This window comes from Podarcis bocagei (assembly GCF_964188305.1).
Source record: "Podarcis bocagei genome assembly, chromosome: 14".
Classification (NCBI taxonomy): Eukaryota; Metazoa; Chordata; class Lepidosauria; order Squamata; family Lacertidae; genus Podarcis; species Podarcis bocagei.
In genome coordinates, this window is record NC_138139.1 from 47,460,367 (window position 1) to 47,478,743 (window position 18,377).

At 48.5% G+C, this 18,377-nt stretch overlaps 1 protein-coding gene and 1 long non-coding RNA gene across 6 annotated transcripts in view; one reads left to right on the plus strand and one right to left on the minus strand.

Moving 5' to 3' along the window:
- Positions 1-18,377, minus strand: part of CIITA (class II major histocompatibility complex transactivator) — a 44,258-nt gene that overhangs the window by 9,947 nt on the left and 15,934 nt on the right. For 4 of the 5 annotated variants that reach the window (XM_081169397.1, XM_081169401.1, XM_081169400.1 and 1 more), the window contains exons 6-12: positions 17,798-17,839; positions 16,026-16,157; positions 9,061-9,198; positions 7,241-7,309; positions 4,877-6,575; positions 4,583-4,756; positions 2,647-2,718 (exon numbers count right to left, since the gene is read on the minus strand). In XM_081169397.1, coding sequence (XP_081025523.1) covers positions 2,647-2,718; positions 4,583-4,756; positions 4,877-6,575; positions 7,241-7,309; positions 9,061-9,198; positions 16,026-16,157; positions 17,798-17,839 — 2,326 coding nt within the window. The remainder of the gene's footprint in view (positions 1-2,646; positions 2,719-4,582; positions 4,757-4,876; positions 6,576-7,240; positions 7,310-9,060; positions 9,199-16,025; positions 16,158-17,797; positions 17,840-18,377) is intronic. The other variant, XM_081169398.1, reaches the window with a different exon arrangement.
- The window catches only part of LOC308573154, a 285,151-nt gene continuing 283,364 nt past the window's right edge, over positions 16,591-18,377 (plus strand). Inside the window, exon 1 of the long non-coding RNA XR_014001971.1 lies at positions 16,591-16,652. This is a non-coding gene — a long non-coding RNA (uncharacterized lncRNA). The remainder of the gene's footprint in view (positions 16,653-18,377) is intronic.

Here is an 18,377-nt window from a genome sequence, read left to right on the forward strand (position 1 = left end):
CGTTATAAACATGCAGCATTAGATGGCGCTGGAGAGCAAAAAGAAAATTCTATGCGATTTTCCATAGTGGTCCCCGGTCTCTCTCTCTCCCCCCCCCCCCCCCCCGTTATAACAATTTGAGTTCTGACTTATTTATAGCGGGGGTTTTTCCCCCTGTGTGTAGATCCACCCTCAGTGTGGTTATATGCAAGGTGAAGTGTGCCCCTCCACCATGGAGTGTTAAGTGTTAATTTATGTACTTAAACCAGGCCTTTGACTGATTTTACTGGTGTTAGCCGCCCTGAACCTGGCTCTGGCTGGGGAGGGCAGGGTATAAATAAAAATTTATTATTATTATTATTATTGGCACCTGATGCTCTTTGAAATGTGTCGTGGGGATTATTGTTTTGTTTTTATTTTCACTATGTATTTGGTGTTTTTAATATGGCAACTTTATGCTGTGAACTTCCCTGAGTTCTATAGATGAAGGGCGATACACAAATTTAATTAATAATATTAATAATAATAACCTTTCCTGGGTCCTTCTGCATGCAGAGCAGGTGTTCTAACATTGATCTACAACCCTGTTCCCTTGTACCATGAGTGGGGGGGGGGGACAGGACTCAGTTCAGATAAACTGGTTCCAAAAAACACCGACAAAGAGTTATTCCTGCAGCTTTTAAATAACTGCGCCAGACCAAGGTTTTAACAAGATTTGCATTCTCCATCATCTGTAGCACAGCTAGATGAAGGCTCAGATGCAGTGGCGTAGCGTGGGTTCTCAGCACCCGGGGCAAGGCAAGTAATTTGCGCCCCCTAACCCGTGGATTTTAGCACTCGAGTCTCTTCCGCGCCCCCCCCAGATGTTGCGCCCGGTGCGGCAGGCCCCCCCTGCACCCCCCACGCTACGCCACTGCTCCCACCACAAGTCTTCAGGACAGCCATCCGAAGGCTGGCGCGGGGAGAAGGTCTCTCCGCCCCACCGCCAGGCTTCGGAGCAGCCTTCCGAAGGCTGGCAGCAGGAGGAGGTCTCTCCGCCCCACCGCCAGCCTTCGGAGGAGGTCCGAGGACAGTGGGGAAGACGCGCTGCGCTTCCCCGCTGTCCCGGAGATTTCCCTATGGGCTTTCGTCTTGCGAAGGAAGCCCATAGGGAAATTCGTTTTGCGAAGCGCCTCCAAAACGGAAAACCCTTTCGTCTAGCGGGTTTTCCATCTTGTGAGGCGTTCGTCTTGCGGGGCACCACAGTACCTGAGCTCTATAGTTAGAGACTCACCATTTCCCCAGTTGGCTTGGCCCCCAATTTCTCTTACTATAGAATTTGGGGCTGGTGGTGGAGGAAATCATTATTCTTCCCCCTTGCTACCCCCCCCCAAAGCATAAGAGAGGGACTCCCAAGAAGGTGAAGCGGGACTTCACCCCAGGGTATCTCGGAAGCCCTCGAGGCAGCGACGCTTCCACCCCCTGGAAACAGCAGGAAGGGAGAGCGCTCCTGTGCCCCAGGTCCTGCTTTGAGTGCTTCTCATTGACGCGTCTGCTTGGCCACTCACTCTACATGGGCCCTTGTGGCCTTGATCCAGTAGCCGGGTCCTTCTTTGGAAAGAGCGAGCGCCTCCTAAGCACGTGCAGAGCGCCTCCCTCCGCCCCCGCCACGCGGAGCTCAGCCTGCACGTGGGCAGGCCCTTTGCGTCACGTGCGCTTGGCGCGCTGCTCTCTCCAGCTTCCTCCCGGCCGGGCCAGCGACTCCACCTCTTTTCCTTTGCCTCTTTGAGCCGCTTAATTCCCAGCAAGCAATTAGCAGGCTCGCTCCACCTCCTCCTCCTCCCGGCTTTGCTGCTGCTGCTGCGCGGCTCTTTTCCTCCACCGACGGCGCGCTGCGCCTTGGAGAGGTTCCTGCTTCCTCGAGGGGGGCCGGCCAAACGCGCCCCCCCAAATGTTGTGCCCGGTGCGGCCGGCACCCCTGGCACCCCCCACGCTACGCCACTGCTCAGATGCAGAGCTCAAAGGCAACTGCCCTCTCCTGTGGGTTAATCTGGAACTCAGCAGTATACTGCCTTAGCATATGGAGGTTTCACTTTTCACCAATAGCTGCTAAGAGACCCATCTCCTCAACTGGTTTTTAAAGATCCATTTTTATTATCATTATTTATTATTTTGAAAAAGTAATAACCATAAATAAATAAGAATAAAAATGTGCACCCCACCACAAGACCATTCCACTGTAACTACCCAACCACCCAAAATTTGGACACTTCTTGCGATGGTTTAACCCCTTTCTGTTTTTACAGTACAAATTCTACAAACGCCTTCCATATCTCCTCAAAATCATTTCTCCTGCATATTCCTCGTCTTACCTTAATGGCACATGCTAATTTATCATTAATAGCTATATTCCACACATCTTTATACCATTCTTCCATTTTATATTCTTCTTTCCCCTTCTACTTCCTAGCTATAATCATTCTTGCAGCTGTCAATAAATTTGTGAGCGAGTCCTTCCTCGCCTGCAAACCTTCTACCCCATCGTAAATTGACAATAATGCTACCACTGGACTTTTGGTCAGCTTTAACCCAGTGATTTCTGTTATCTCCTTAAAACCCTTTGCCACAAAAAGTTGTACATATTTACACCCACCAAAAGATCCATTTTAAAAACCCTCTCTTACTTACGTGAATTCTAATTGTTTAAGCTCTGCGACGGCAGGGATGAGGCGGGCGCTACTGCCAGCTGAATCTGCCTCGCTGAACAAAACAACAAGGAGAATTTTGTTAGATATATTACCAGGGCTTAACATTTTTGAAAAAGATGAAGATGACACAACCCCAACCCCGGAATGTATTTCTTCTAGGGTGTAAGCCATGCGTCTTGAGCTGTCTCAGGAGAAATTGTAGGTATGTTGTACAGTGGTGCCTCGCAAGACGAAATTAATTCGTTCCGCGAGTTTTTTCGTCTAGCGAATTTTTCGTCTTGCGAAGCACGGTGTCGGAAAAGTTTTGGAAAAGCTTCAAAAATCACCAAAAACCTCAAAAAAGGCTACCACACCGCGTTCTATGAGTTGCTCCTCGAAGTCAAGTCGCAACTGTATTAACGGTGTTAAGAAAAAGGAAACAAACTTGCAAAAAACGCAAGACGTTTCCGTCTTGCGAAGCAAGCCCATAGGGAAATTCGTCTTGCGAAGCAGCTCAAAAACCGCAAAACCCTTTCGTCTAGCGAGTTTTTCGTCTTGCGAGGCATTCGTCTTGCGGGGCACCACTGTACTCTGCTATGGATTGCATTTATTTATCACATTTATATCCTGCTTGTTTTCTCCAAAGGGAGAAAGGGAAAGGAGATTGTTAGCCGCTTTGAGACTCCTTAAAGGGAGTGAAAGGCGGGATATCAAATCCAAACTCCTACTCCTCCTCCTCCTCCTCCTCCTCCTCCTCCTCCTCTTCTTCTTCTTCTGTCTTAAGAGTCATGACCTTCTGCAAACCACTGTTCTAAATCTATACTGTCCCCCTCTTCTCGGAAAGGTCCAGGAGAAGGGGGATGCAGTCTCTACCATTCCTCCTCCAATGTCCACTCCCTGACAGTCATATACATTTAGATACAGTGATACTGACAAAAAAAGAATGCTATAAGAAAAAACCTGCCCACTTTCCCTTATGGGGTATCTAAGAGCCCGTATAGAGTCCTTATGTAGGTTCTCTATCTGTAGGAGTAAATAACAGAGGCCAACCAGAGAATATTGAGAAGCAAAGCAGCTAGTAAGCTTGATCTTCATTAAACTGTTGCAACAGGGTCCTCACTCACCACATGCAGGAAAGAGGAGTTACCCAGAACAAAGGTGTGCAAGCCCTTATATAGACTTTTGAAATTGCCCACCCTGTAGCTCAAGACCACCCCCAAAAACATCATAAATACATCACAGAAAGAGGTGGTCCCCAGCAGAAATGTGAGTGTGTTGCTTCTCTCCTGTCTGCCAGGATACCTGATACTGCCTTATCTGATTTCATTTTCTGGGTAGCCTAGCCATTCCTTTGAGATGCTAAATACCGGTACAGTTATACCTCATGTTACGTTTGCTTCATGTTATGTTCTTTCAGGTTACGTCCTGCGGCGACCCGGAAGTACTGGAAAGGGTTACTTCCGGGTTTCACCGCTCGCACATGCGCAGAAGTGCTAAATGACATCACGCACATGCACAGAAGCAGCGAATCGCAACCCGCACGTGCGCAGACACACCGCTGCGAGTTGCACTCTTTTCATGTTGCGAACGGCCTCCGGAACGGATCCCGTTCGCAACCAGAGGTACCACTGTACTTAGTTCTTGAATCTCTTAGGCATATTGATAGTGTGCTCAGCTTAACAGATACTTGCCAGGCTGTATTTACAGGGAGGTGTAAGCCCCTACAGTCCAAAGACTTTTCCCATTTCCTTCCTCCTTGCAGAGAAATATATTGAGATCAATTCTGGAGAGTCAAAATGGCTTCAGGATTGTTCTCCTGCACCATTTCAGATACGTGGTTTATATACTTATGTATGTGCTTGCCTTGTACATTTACGAACATTTATTTTATAAATATAAGATCTTAGAATTCCTATAACAAGAACAAACCCTCCTACCTTTGCGTCATTTTCTCCTGCATGTCGACAAGAGCACAGAGGTCATCAATGTCCCTCATCGTCTTGGCTTTGAACGGAACAACAATAAACTTCTCAATGGCGGACTGCAGTTGGTCTCTTTCCTCAGCTTCCCACAACTGCCTCCAGAGCCGGACGGCATCGCTGAGGGATGCCCTGCAGAGAATCAACATGCCACACTGAGGTTGAGAGCATCTTTGCAGAAGATGGGAACCTCCAGCAATCCACTCCACAGATTTCAATGGGTCCCTGGGCCCCATGACATCTCAAACATACCTGAATGATGCAACATTCTTCAGAGTGACCAGCTGTCTGAATCCTTCTGAGTCAATGGCGCTCCCTCTCAAATCTAAAGCAAACTTCCTTTTGGCTTGTTTGATGACAGAGTGGAGAATGTAGACATTGGGTGGGGTGAGAGCAAACCCCGAGAAAGAGAGGTCACACTTGAGTTCTAAAGCCATTTGCTTCAAAAGGCAACGATCTCCAGTTTCGTAGAGACAGTGGAGGAAATCAAGGAGCTTGTCCGGAGGGAAATCACGTTCCATGAGTTTCCGGACGTAGTTTGAGAAGCTTCTCTGCTTCTTGCCGGCCATTCTATTGGTGTCCATCTCTCCCTCCTCTCTGAAAAGGACAGAGGATCTCAGTTTGCCCCCTAAAAATAGCAAGCCGGACAAAAAACAAGGTACCAAGCTCCAAGAGAAGAGAAACTTCTTGGATTTGGTGAGCAGCCGAAGGTATTTGGTGAGCGTTTTGTCCTTGATCTCTTTAGCCAGTACCAAATGTAGGGCAACCAGGAAATTTTGGACCACGAAGCTAGGGAACACGTAGCCACATTCCTCTTTCCCGCTGCTCGAGTCTTTTGGGAATGCGAGGGGGACCACCAGTCCACAGCTGAGAGCAAACTCCTTCACTTCCGTGGATGGAAAGTTGTAGCTCATGAGTGTGTTCCGGTGGTCCTGTCCGGAAGACCAGGCCACCTGAGCTAAAGCGGCGATATTCTGGTGCTTAGGGGAAGATCTCTGCGTTGACGAATGCATCAGTTTTTGGAGGAGGAACTTGGCCAACAGGCTGGTAAGCGTGGAAGGCAGTTCCTTGCACCCCGCTTCAGACACGGCCTCGCAAACGAAGCGACACAGGTCAGGAGTATAGCAATGGCTGAAGAGGTAAGGGCATTTCCTGATCAAAGCCACCGCCTCGCCACAGCAGGGCGATCCTTCAAAGTATCGAGCAATGTACGACTCAGCTTGCTGCGTGGAGAACCCTGCCAGTTCGAGCGTCGCGTCCATCTTCGATAAATGCTGCTGCAACTTGTCCTTGGGGCGGGAGGTTAGAAGCACCGTGCAGCCGCTGAGAATCTTCTTCTGGAAGATTCTGGCCAGGATGCCTCCAATTCCCAAGGGCTCCTTGTGGGGCAGGCTGTCTACACCAGATGTTAAGCCATCCCGGTCCTTCAGTTCTTCAAAACCATCAAAAATGAGGAGGACCTTTTCTGGGTACCGCAGAACGTGCCTGTAGATGTCGTCACCACCATCTTGAGGCCCAGTGGAGAGCTCAAACAGCAGCTGCTTGAGGCTGTAGCGGTTTTCAGGGAGCAGGCCCAGCATCCGGCAATCGAATCGGAAAAGGAAGCCGTAATTGGGCAAATGTCCTCTGGACCAGTCCAGGCAGATCTTTTGGACCAGCAGGCTTTTCCCCATTCCGGCTTTCCCCAAGACGACGACGACTTTGGTTCCCAGGTTGTTCTTCCACGGCAGCTGTAAGAGCTGGCTGCTCCCCACCGCAACCTTCCCTTTCTCTCTGAGGTCGCAGGGCCTGGGGTCGGCATTTTTCCCGGCATTCTTGCTTTCCACGAGGCACAGCGCCATGTCGCGTTCGATGTAAAGGCGGTCCAGGGCAAACTCTCGCTCCATGGGCACAAATTGGCACGTCTCCCGGAAGTGGTCTTTTAGCCTCCTGCGAAATGCGTCCACAGGGCCTAAGATTAAAAAGAAAAGAAGGTTATTTTTTATCATATGTGGTGGTCTTGTAGTAAGGTTAAAGATCACTGGGAAATGATATACAATGAAATGAAAAAGATGTTTAAAATAACCTTTGTAAAAAAAACCAGGGGGCATCTTATACAAGGAGGCGTGTTATACACGGAAAAATATGGTAATCCCTTTTTGGAAGGGGTCAACCAAAACTGCAATTAATTATTATTTTTTAAATGAACTTGCCAAGTATTTCAACAGCTGCATAAAAAACATCCCAAGAGGCACAAAATCTTTCCAGATGGACCTTACCTGCGCAGTTTTTCAACAGGGCGTCCACCATCGTTTTGCAAGCACTCTTCTTTTATCTTCCTTTCATTCATTCTTTGTCATTCTTAAGGTGGGAAATCTGGCTTTCTGAAATTCTGAATGAACCAGACCAGCAGCAGGAAAAACCCCTCAGTGTGGGTGCTTTTTTTGCCCATCTTTTGGCCTCTCAGGTTTTGGCGGGTGCGTGGTTTTGATGTGAATAATGGAACTTCTGGAGACACTCCTCAAAAACAGGGATGAGGGATCTGTGGCCACAGGTGAGCCACTCCTACTCTCAAATTACCTGGCTTGCAGCACCGGCCCTCAGCACTGAAACAGGTTAAAAAGCAGCGACACTCACCTAGTCGTTTGTGAGCTCGCTCTGAATGAACAGGTGGGGCTTCAGGTCCTTTGTCAGCCACAGCCACATCTATGAGACAAAGGGGAGCATACTGAAAGACAGCAGGCCTGTAAACCCCCTGTAACGCCCCCAACCGTGCGAAAACCAGCCTTAAGTCTAACTTGCTTAAGCCTAATTAATGCATGAAGGGGTTAATGTCATAGAGTAAGCTGTCCTGCCAGGCTTAGCTAGGTCATTCCCCCTCACCTTGGGGACAGGACGCAACCACTGAGCCTCTTGGGCTTGCCGATCAGAAGTTCGGTGGTTCGAATCCCCAAAACAGAATGAGCTCCCATTGCTCTGTCCCAGTTCCAGCCAACCTAGTAGTTCGAAAGCACTTTAAAGTGCAAGTAGATAAATAGGTACCACTCGGGCGGGAAGGTAAACAGTGTTTCTGTGCGCTCTGGTTTCCGTCACAGTGTGTCAGATGTGGTTGAGTCCTGCTGGCCACATGACTTGGAAAGCTGTCTGTGGACAAACGCCGGCTCCCTCAGCCTGAAAGCGAGATGAGCGCCGCAACCCCATGGTCACCTTTGACTGGACTTAACCGTCCAGGGGTCCTTTACCCGTTTACCTTGCTGTATCTCCATCTACTTGAGAAGCTCAGTGTGTAAAGAGGTCTGAGCTGCTTGACCCTTCCAGCTCGACGATTCTATGATTGCACCCATGTTCGCATTGCAATAGCAAAGGATTTTAAATGCACAAGCAAAAATCTGATATGAACCACTCATTCTTTTTACTGGAATCCCATAGTCCACTGGATGCATTTTTGACTGATAAAGCAATAGGGCATGGGGCTGTCAGCAGGGAAAGAGAACAGCTAGCCTGTGGGTTCTCACTTGTTATCAAACTGAAGGAGCACCTTGCTGGAAGAGACGAGGGTCCAACTAGCCCAGGGTGCTTTGCAAACATCCCAGTAACTAGGAGGCACTAGGGCAGCCTGCCCAAAGCTGGCTAGCGGTCCAGGGTTGACCTTAAGCTCATTCCTGGCTTGCATCGTAATCTTACCTTCAAGCTTTGCCTTCTACATTAAAAGGTAAAGGTAAAGGGACCCCTGACCATTAGGTCCAGTCGTGGCCGACTCTGGGGTTGCAGCACTCATCTCGCTTTATTGGCCGAGGGAGCCGGCGTACAGCTTCCGCGTCATGTGGCCAGCATGACTAAGCTGCTTCTGGCGAACCAGAGCAGCGCACAGAAACGCCGTTTACCTTTCTGCCAGAGTGGTACCTATTTATCTACTTGTACTTTGATGTGCTTTCTAACTGCTAGGTGGGCAGGAGCTGGGACCAAGCAACGGGAGCTCACCCTGTTGCGGGGATTCGAACCGCCGACCTTCTGATCAGCAAGTCCTAGGCTCTGTGGTTTAACCCACAGCGTCATCTGCGTCCCTTGCCTTCCACGTTACCACAGCACTAAACCTCCGGGGGGCAGCAGAGAGTGAGGAAAGCGGAGCTGATTCTCCCAGCAGGATTGCAAAGATATTCTAAGATCTCTGTGCCCGACAAATGTCTTCCAAGAGCCAAAGGGAACTTTACCTTAATCATGCCTTTGCATTTGCAAGCGGGGAGGACTTTAAATTTTATTTTTTAGATTAGGGCTGCAGCCCCAATGCAAGGTCATATAACCCTAGCCTCCCATACAATTCTTCCAACAAGAGTCCCCCCCCCCCCAAGTCCAGAAGCTGATATTGCAACCAAGAGCTGTTCTCATCCTGGGGAGAATAAAAAGGGCAGAGAGGGGTGCAGATTATGGACAATTGCAGCAAAAATCATGACGCTTACCAGGACAGGCATTAATGATGGCACCTTCTGGCTCAGCAAGAATATTCCCACGCTGATCGAGAGGCTCGAAGGCAAAGACTACCTGAAGATCTTCCACGCTGAGTGGGCAGTAGTAAAGGTTGGGGCTTGCAAGAGGCTCTGCAAATGAGGAGAGAGGGGTTTGATCATCAACATCGGCTCAGCAACAAGCAACCGTTGCCCCTGTTGCTACAACTGCAACAGCAGGGCTCATTCTGTTTGTAACTCAAGGGTTAATTCCATTAGCGTGAAAGTCAACTAGCAACCAGGCAAACTGACAGGATCTTCTCGTGCTCTGATTTGCAGTGTTGTTCTGAGGGAGTTTCTACACACACACTCCCTGTATGTTTGATTGCATGTCTTCCTGACATTTATAACGCTGGAAGGAAGGAAGGAAGGAAGACAAGGACGCCGCTCTGTTTGTTTCCACTCAAATTATACACTGATTTGTCCCATTTCCTCAACCAAGTGCTTTCAGGATTTCCTTTCCCTCTGGACTCCAGAGTGACTTTGTTAACACAGGGCCCGCCTTACAAGGATCATTGGCCCTCTCCATCTGTGTGGTGGGGAGCTGCCCAGAACAGCAGGAGGAGAGCTGCTACACTGGAGTAGCTGAGACTGCCAGCTGGGAACCATGATGTAATCTCCCTTTTATCGTACATTTGGCAAGGAGGCCTTAAAGCAATATGCAGTCCAACTCCTCAGCCACAACACGGGGTTCTGAATGAAGCCCGCCTTGCAGTGGGTTGGCATTGCAGTGTGGAAAGCAGAGGGTGCCAATGGGGTGACTGTGAGTGCAGTGGCGCCCCTGAAGTCTCCCTTGGGTGCTCATGAGGCCCCTGAGCTTTCCCACTCACTCGCTTACCCCCTTGGCCTTCAGGGTGGCTACCCTGAAAGTACGTAGAGCTGAAAGTTGGGAGAGTGGCACTGCATTGAAGCAAATGGCAGAACCTAAATTGCAGGTTGCTTGGAAATGCAGACTGTATATGTGCGTGCTTTCACTGCCTCAGGTGGTGCAACGGGCGAGGGCGTTTGGCTGTTAAGCAGCAGGTTGGTGGTTCGAGGCCACTGAGTGATGGTTGTGGGCTGGAGAGTTTGACCAGATGACCCTCAAGGTCCCTTCCAACCTACAATTTATTATATTTTATTATATTTTATTTTATTTTGACAAAGTAATAACCATAAATAAGAATAAAAATGTGCACTGCGCCACAGAGACTGTTCCATTGTAACTACCCAACCTCCGGAAATTTCTACACCTCTTGTGATGGTTTCAACCGCTTTCCGTTTTAACAGTACAAATTCTACAAAGGCCCTCCATATCTCCTCAAAATCATTCCTCCTGCATATTCCCCATCTTACCTTAATGGCACATGTTAATTTATCATTAATAGCTATATCCCACACCTCTTTATACCATTCTTCCATTTTATATTCTGCGTGCCCCTTCCACTTCTTAGCTTATAATAATTCATGCAGCTGTCAATAAATTTGTGAGCGAGGCCTTCATAGCCTTCCACCCCTTCGTAAATTGGTAATAATGCTACCTCTGGACTTTTGGTCAGCTTTAACCAAGTGATTTCTGTTATCTCCTTAAACACCCTTTGCCAGATAGATAGATAGATAGATAGATAGATAGAGTAAATATTTACACCCCCACCACATGTGAGCATAATTCCCTGTTTCCTGGCATCCCCTCCAACATAACACCGAATATTCCTTGTTCATCTGATTTCACCTGACTGGTGTTAAATACCACCAACCTACAATTCTATGAGCCTCTGAGTCTAACTCTTGGCACCAACCCCAAGCTGAATGATGACATCCAGCCCCACATAGTTTCAGCAGGATTTCAGTTCCTGCTTCTCTGATGCTGCCCATTGCTTTGTTTGTTTTCTTGAGCCGTTTTCGGTTCTCGCGTTAACGGGCTGCTTTATTGCCTGATATTGTTTGCGGGTAGCAGACTTCGGACCCAGAGATGGGGACAAAAATCATTTACATAAACAAAAAAGCAGCTAGGTGAAAAGTAGAAGTCCACCAGACTGAAGACAAAACACTTCTAAACATCCTTGGTACCCTGAGATACCTTACTTGAAGGTCCCAGGGTGACCTGAGGTTCTGCTTTTCCAGAGGAGCAAGCAAGGAGGCATGTGGTGTTTGTTAGCATTTAACTCCTCCCATTGCAAAGACCATCTGATTCTTGTTTATTTTCTGTTCCGTGAGAAAGGAAGCCAGTCTGTGTGACTTCCGTCTCTGGTACTATTGTACTTTTTCTTTCTGCTCTGTCTTGTGACGAGACATGATGTCTGTATGAGGCCTGCTCCTCTCATACGTGTTTGTTATGTTCTTTAATCTGTAATTAGTAGAAGTAAAGTAGGTATGCCCAGATACCTCCTCAACGGCGTCTGCGCTGCTTTTACTCTACTATACTGGGTGCTCGGAACGCGGGTGGCGCTGTGGGTTAAACCACAGAGCCTAGGACTTGCCGATCAGAAGGTCGGCGGTGTGAATCCCTGCGATGGGGTGAGCTCCCGTTGCTCGGTCCCTGCTCCCGCCAACCTAGCAGTTCGAAAGCACATCAAAGTGCAAGTAGATAAATAGGTACCGCTCCAGCAGGAAGATAAACGGCGTTTCCGTGTGCTGCTCTGGTTCACCAGAAGCAGCTTAGTCATGCTGGCCATGACCCGGAAGCTGTACGCTGGCTCCCTCGGCCAATAAAGCAAAATGAGCGCCGCAACCCCAGAGTCGGCCACGACTGGACCTAATGGTCAGGGGTCCTTTTACCTTTACAAGGTGTTCACAAGAGAGCAGCTGTGAGTCCCAGAACACCAGGACCCCTTCCTGGGAATGCTGCGTGGCTGTTCCAGTGCCGGAGGAGGCTGTGGGGCCTGCAAGAGTGTTCCAATACCATTCCAAAACCCCTCCCTGAGCTTAAACACTCTTAATGCCCCACCACAAAGATACAGGTGAAACTTGAAAAATTAGAATATCATGGGGGGGGGGAGGTGAAACTAATATATGAGATAGACTCATGACATGCAAAGTGAGATATGTCAAGCCTTTATTTGTTATAATTGTGAAGATTATGGCGTACAGCTGATGAAAACCCCAAATTAACAATCTCAGAAAATTAGAACATTGTGAAAAGGTGCAGTAGCTATTCAATCCATAACCTGCAATGGGCTCCTGAGCCTTTAAATGGTCTCTCAGTCTGGTTCAGTAGGAAGCACAATCGTGGGGAAGGAACTTTTCCACAATATTCTAATTTTTCGAGTTTCACCTGTACACCTCCTCCCTCCAATGTTAGAGGCAGTTATTCCTCTGAAGATCAGTTACTGGAAATCACAGTTGTGCTCGGGTTCTGCTTCCCAGCTTCCAACTGGGACACCTGGTTGGCCGCTGTGCAAACAGACTGTTTGGACTAGATCAGCGTTCCCCAACTTCGGGTCTCCAGCTGTTGTTGGACTACAACTCCCATCATCCCTAGCTAGCAATACCCAGGGGTCAGGGATGATGGGAATTGTAGTCCAAAAACAGCTGGAGACCCAAGGCTGGGAAACACTGGACTAGATGGTCTATGGATCCGATCCTGCACGGCTCTTTTTAGGTAGAGCTCTTAAGTGCTTTGCGAATGAACAAAACTAGTTTATGATATCTGCCTCTGCATAGCAGCTGCTGGAGAGTGTAAAGGTAAAAAGGTAAAGGACCCCTGGACGGTTAGGTCCAGTCAAAGGCAACTGTTATGTACTGAGCTTGATCCTAGAACAATAGGATCCAGAATGCAGCAGTCTGATTGGTCCACAGGAGCTACCCAATCCAGCTCCAGGTGGAAGTGAATCAGCGACCTGATTGGCCTGCAGGAGCAGCCAATCAGGCTCCTAGATGAAGTTAGTCAGCAACCTGATTGGCCTGCAGGAGCAGCCAATCAGGCTTCTGGAGGAGGTGAATCCGCAACCTGGTTGGCCTACAGGAGCAGCCCGGAATTAGCCAATCACACAGGGCCCATTGTGTAAATAATGTATATATAGCTAGAAGTTTTGGGGAAAGTTTCATTCATTGCTACTATAAAGAGCATGAAATTCACACTCGACTCAGAGTATATTTCAGTGGCTATGGGGTTGTGGTGCTCATCTCGCTTTCAGGCCAAGTGTATCTGACACTGAGCTGCATTCTCTGATTCCGGAGAAGGCAGCTTCCTATGCAACCTGATCTCCTGCAGCCTTTACGCTTCTGCATCGGCCTCACTTGGATATTTGTTCTCACCATCCAGATAACACACGCTTGGGCTGGTGCCAACAGGGACCAGTTCTCCAAGCAAAGTGTCCCCCAACCCCCCACCCCTTACATGATGCTGTAACTCTAATCCCAAACTGATGCTGGAACTCCAGTTTCCAAACTCTTCCACAGGTCCATGCACAGCTTCAGCATGCTGCGACGAAACCCATGCAGTGCCAAAAACACCTCCATCACTTAATGGAGACAGAAACTGCATTCAGCAATGGTCAGAATGGAGAGAAAATCTCAGTGATATCCCCAGAGATGGGAGTGCCAAGTTTTTCTTGTGCTGCTTACCTTACTTTTGAGGTGGCCAAGGGATGTCTGGGAGAGTCGTCGTCCCCCCCCCCATTCTGCAGAGAATCTCTCGGGTGGCCTGCACCCTGCAGCCTCCCTGGGTGCCCACACTTCCAGAAAGCCCTAAGACACGATCAGCGGAAAAATTATATATATATATATATTAAATCAGCCTTTCTCAACCTGTGTGTCCCCAGATGTTGTTGAACTACAACTCCCACCACCCCTAGCTAGCAAGGCCAGAGCTCAGGGATGATGGGAGTTGTAGTCCAACAACATCTGGGGACCCACAGGTTGAGAACTGCTGATTTAAGTTAAAATGAAAGGGCCTTCCTTAAAAACAAGGTCAGTGAGTGCACTGGTCTTAGGCACTCGGTAGTCAGCCTCCCTGGCTTCCTGCACTTCAGTTAAAGCCCAGGGGAAGAAGCGATGATGTAACTCCGCCCATGGAAATTTTATAAATCAGGAGATGAAGGCATCTGGGGAGGCTGCAGAATGCAAGAGAGATGCTTATTGCCATGTAAAATATACACACACCACTCTAAGTCACCAGGTGTGCTGGTCCCGAGGGTTAACCGTGAGGAGAGGTCCGTGTCCAGTCTGAGGTTGAGGGTGCAGTAGGGAGGCAGTCTGTCAAAGCTGAAGCTGGGTCCAAGGTAGGGAGTCGGGTGAGGTCAGGAGCTCCGGCAGAGAGGCAAGACAGGGTGCAGGCAGGAACAGGCTACCAACAACGTTGCTCCCACAACTTGAGATAGGGCCGGCTGGCTTTTATCTGCCCCGAGGCATAGGGTGGTCCCGGTCCACAGGTGACTCGCCTCTCCTGGTCTGGAGGCGAGCACTCCTCCTGCGGGAACTTAGTTCCCTCCGCCTCTCTGCCCTGAGCCTCTGCAGCTCAGGAGAGGCTGGAGGGTTACCGGACCCAGAGGCAACCTCAGCTGCCCCTGACGGGGCTGAGAGTGGAACACCTGCAGGCAATGGGTCCTCTATTACCTCAGGAGCCAGAGCAGACTCAGCTGATGCCTGCACCTGAGGATCCAGCACAGGTGAGAACCCTTCAGGCTCAAGCCCCAGCCCCAGTCAGCTGGTTCTGGAGGCGGGGACTCCTGTGCAGGCTGGGATTCCTCAGGTTCGGCCTCCAAGACCAAATCCCAGGCCATCACACCAGGGTTTTTGTTAAGCAGATATTTTTTTCCAGCTGCACAAATTCCCCATCAAACATCCATCAAAACCATCAAATTCCCCATCCAACACCTAGAAAAAAAGCCAGATGAACACAAAACTGTGTTTTGCTCCTTACTTACATCCTGTGTCAGTGATGATTTCTCCATAGGAATCTGTAGTTCCTATTTACTATAGAGCACCTTACCCAATATATACCCACTCAACCACTTCAATCTGCGGAACTGGAACTGTTAGAAATGCCACAAAATCTTCGTTCCACATTTGCAAGATTTTTTTTTTTAGCGTGGCTGCAACTGCACGATGCAACTCCCTGCCTTCTAAAAACACTTTTGTTTAGGCAAGCCTGCCAGGGCACGTAGAACGCTGACATGTGTGTTTGGTTGCCTTTTGAGCTTATTGTTGCTTTCGATTATTTTTGGCATGTCTTACGCAGTTGTGGGTTTCTTTTTTAAAATACAGTGGTACCTTGATTCTCAAACTTAATCCATTCCGGAAGTCTGTTCCAAAACCCAAGCGTTCCAAAACCTAAGTCACGCTTTCCCGTAGAAAGCAATGCAAAATGGGTTCATCCGTTCCAGACTAACGAGACCATTGATCCTTAAAATGAAAGCCATAAACAATGTACTGTAGTCACACAATCAATCAAGCAGTAGCTGAACTGGGTTCCACATAGTCACCAAAAAAAAGAGCGGCAAGAACAAAAATGCAAAATAAACAACAAAAATAGACAGACCTCAGAGTAACACTCAAAATGGAAATGTGGCACTCAAAACGGAAGCGTAACACTCAAAACGGAGCATGTTCGGCTTCCAAAAAAAGTTCGCAAACTGGAACACTTACTTCCGGGTTTGCAGTGTTTGGGTTCCAAGTTGTTTGAGTACCAAGGCGTTTGAGAACCAAGGCACCACTGTACAGTGGTACCTCGGGTTACAGACGCTTCAGATTACAGACACTTCAGGTTACAGACTAACCCAGAAATAGTACCTCGGGTCAAGAACTTTGCTTCAGGATGAGAACAGAAATCGCATGGCAGTGGTGGGAGGCCCCATTAGCTAAAGTGGTGCTTCAGGTTAAGAACAGTTTCAGGTTAAGAACGGACCTGCAGAACAAACTAAGTTCTTAACCCGAGGTACCACTGTACCGATAATCCCAAAGGGTGCAGAACGCAAACCCACAAGTATCGCTTCTCATACCGAAGGCAGGGCTGATGGTGGTCACCGAAAACTCCATGTGGAAGTCGGGCGACGAGAGGGTGTTGGCCGGGGAGCAGCTCAGAGGGATGGTGATGCAATTGCCGCTGACGACACAGAGAGCCGGTGGATGCCCTGAGCGGGGAAGCAAAAGCAGAGCGATGTCACGGGGAGGCAGTTTTGGTGTGACTTCATCTCCAGGCTACTATCAGGCTCAGGACTGGCTTGTTTATTTATTTATTTTTAAAAATGTTTGTATACCGCTGTATCATAAAAATGTATCACAGCCAGTTTATGACAACACAGGCATCTCCCTCCTCTCCGCCACTTATGCATGCTCATGCACAATCGTGTACATGAGCGCAATATGCATCAGGAGGCTCAGTTTGATCAGAATAGAGTACACACTTCCAGAGTTAATGCTCAATATATGACTTCTGGTAAATGAGCCACCATAGCGGCTGGAGGGCCGTGAAAACATGTCCCAGGCTTTTCAGACTCATTTACCCATGTACTTTCTGAAACCAAAGGAGTGCATTGGTTGTCAGATGTGAAATATATGTGCATTAAAGGGACGCGGGTGGCGCTGTGGTCTAAACCACTGAGCCTCTTGGGCTTGCCGATCAGAAGGTCGGCGGTTGGAATCCCCGTGACGGAGTGAGCTCTGTCCCAGCTCCTGCCAACCTAGCCGTTCGAAAGCACGCCAGTGCAAGTAGATAAATAGGTACCACTGCGGCAGGAAGGTAAACGGCGTTTCCATGCACTCTGGTGTTCCATTGCTCCAGAAGCATTTTAGTCATGCTGGCCACATGACCCAGAAAGCTGTCTGTGGACAAACTCTGGCTCCCTCGGCCTGAAAGCGAGATGAGCGCTGCAACCCCATAACTGCCTTTGACTGGACTTAACCGTCCAGGGGTCCTTTCCCTTTTCTCTTTACCAATATTGGCATTATTTTCAGCTCTCCTATCCTACGACTTAGTCACCCGCCATTTGCAAGTATAATTGCAACAGGAAAACGAGATAAGAACATTGTGTGTGGGTTTCTTTGCAGAGAGGACATAGATTTGGAGAGGCACGTTCCATTATGCACGTCTAATGGAGAAGCAAGCTGTTTTACTCTGCCCTGGCTAGGCGCATCTATCTCGCTGCGGTGCCCAGCTATTGACGCAACCCCCACATAGCTGTCAAGTGTCCCTTATTTGAAGGGACAGTCCCTTATTCCAGTGCCATGTCCTGCTGCTGTCCCTTATTGATGGATGTCCCTTAAATGTCCCTTAAACGATGTCCAATAAATTTCAGAGGAAGCAGCTCTTCTCCCTCCCTCCCTGCCGGCCAGGGAGGAGGGAGGCTCCAACTGTGTTGCTTGGCTGTGTTGCTCACCCAATAAGAAGTCTAAGAACGACTGGGGGGGGTGGAGCTTGCATGCCTTGTGTGTGGCTAGTTAATGCAAGCTGAGGGGTTTTTTGAATGCTGGACGCCATTTTGGTGCACGTGCTGCTGCAAACTTTGCAGTGCAAAGCCAGGCCGGGGAGCCATCTTAAGTTGAGGCTGCATAGGCCTTGTGGTGCATGTGATTCAGATTCTATTCAGTTGAACCTCTGGTTACAAAGTTGGTTGGACAGTGTTCTCGAAGCTACCAGTATGAGTTTGACCAGACTGCAGGAGCACAGGAAGACTGGAGTGTCTGGAACAGGTGAGGCTGCAGGTCCCTTATTTTGGCTGCTGGTCCCTTATTTTCAAATCTGTAAGTTGACAGCTATGAACCCCCAACTCACCGAGTTTCCTGCGTTTGGGCTCTGGAGCATCGGAGCAGCTGCCTGGGGATGGAAAGAAAGGAAGATGAAGTCCCAGCGCCTTGAACAATGACTTCAGTAGGTGTGACTCCTCTCTGCCATAACAGCAGGGATGGAATTAGCCACACAGCTGGGAGAATCCCTGATATTTGCAGATTTCTGTGCGATTTTAAATTACATTCCTATTGGGTGAGGACTGATGCCAGGACAGATTCTGAGAGCCCTTCCTTTCCCCTAGAGACTTATGAAATAAGAAAAACAGCTTGAAGGTCAAAGGTTCCTTACACCTGCTTTAAAAATAACTATCGTGAGGTTCAGGGAAGTTTTTAATGTGTGACATCTTAGTGTATTTTCGGTCTTTTGTTGGAAGCCGCCCAGAGTGGCTGGGGAAACCCAGCCAGATGGGCGTGGTACAAATTATTATTATTATTATTATTATTATTATTATTATTATTATTATTATTATTATTATTATTATTCTCCTCGTCTCCTGTTATAACATGTTGCTTTCATGCGTTTTCATACATTCTCTTCTGCTTTTGTAAGCTGCCTTGAGGCTATT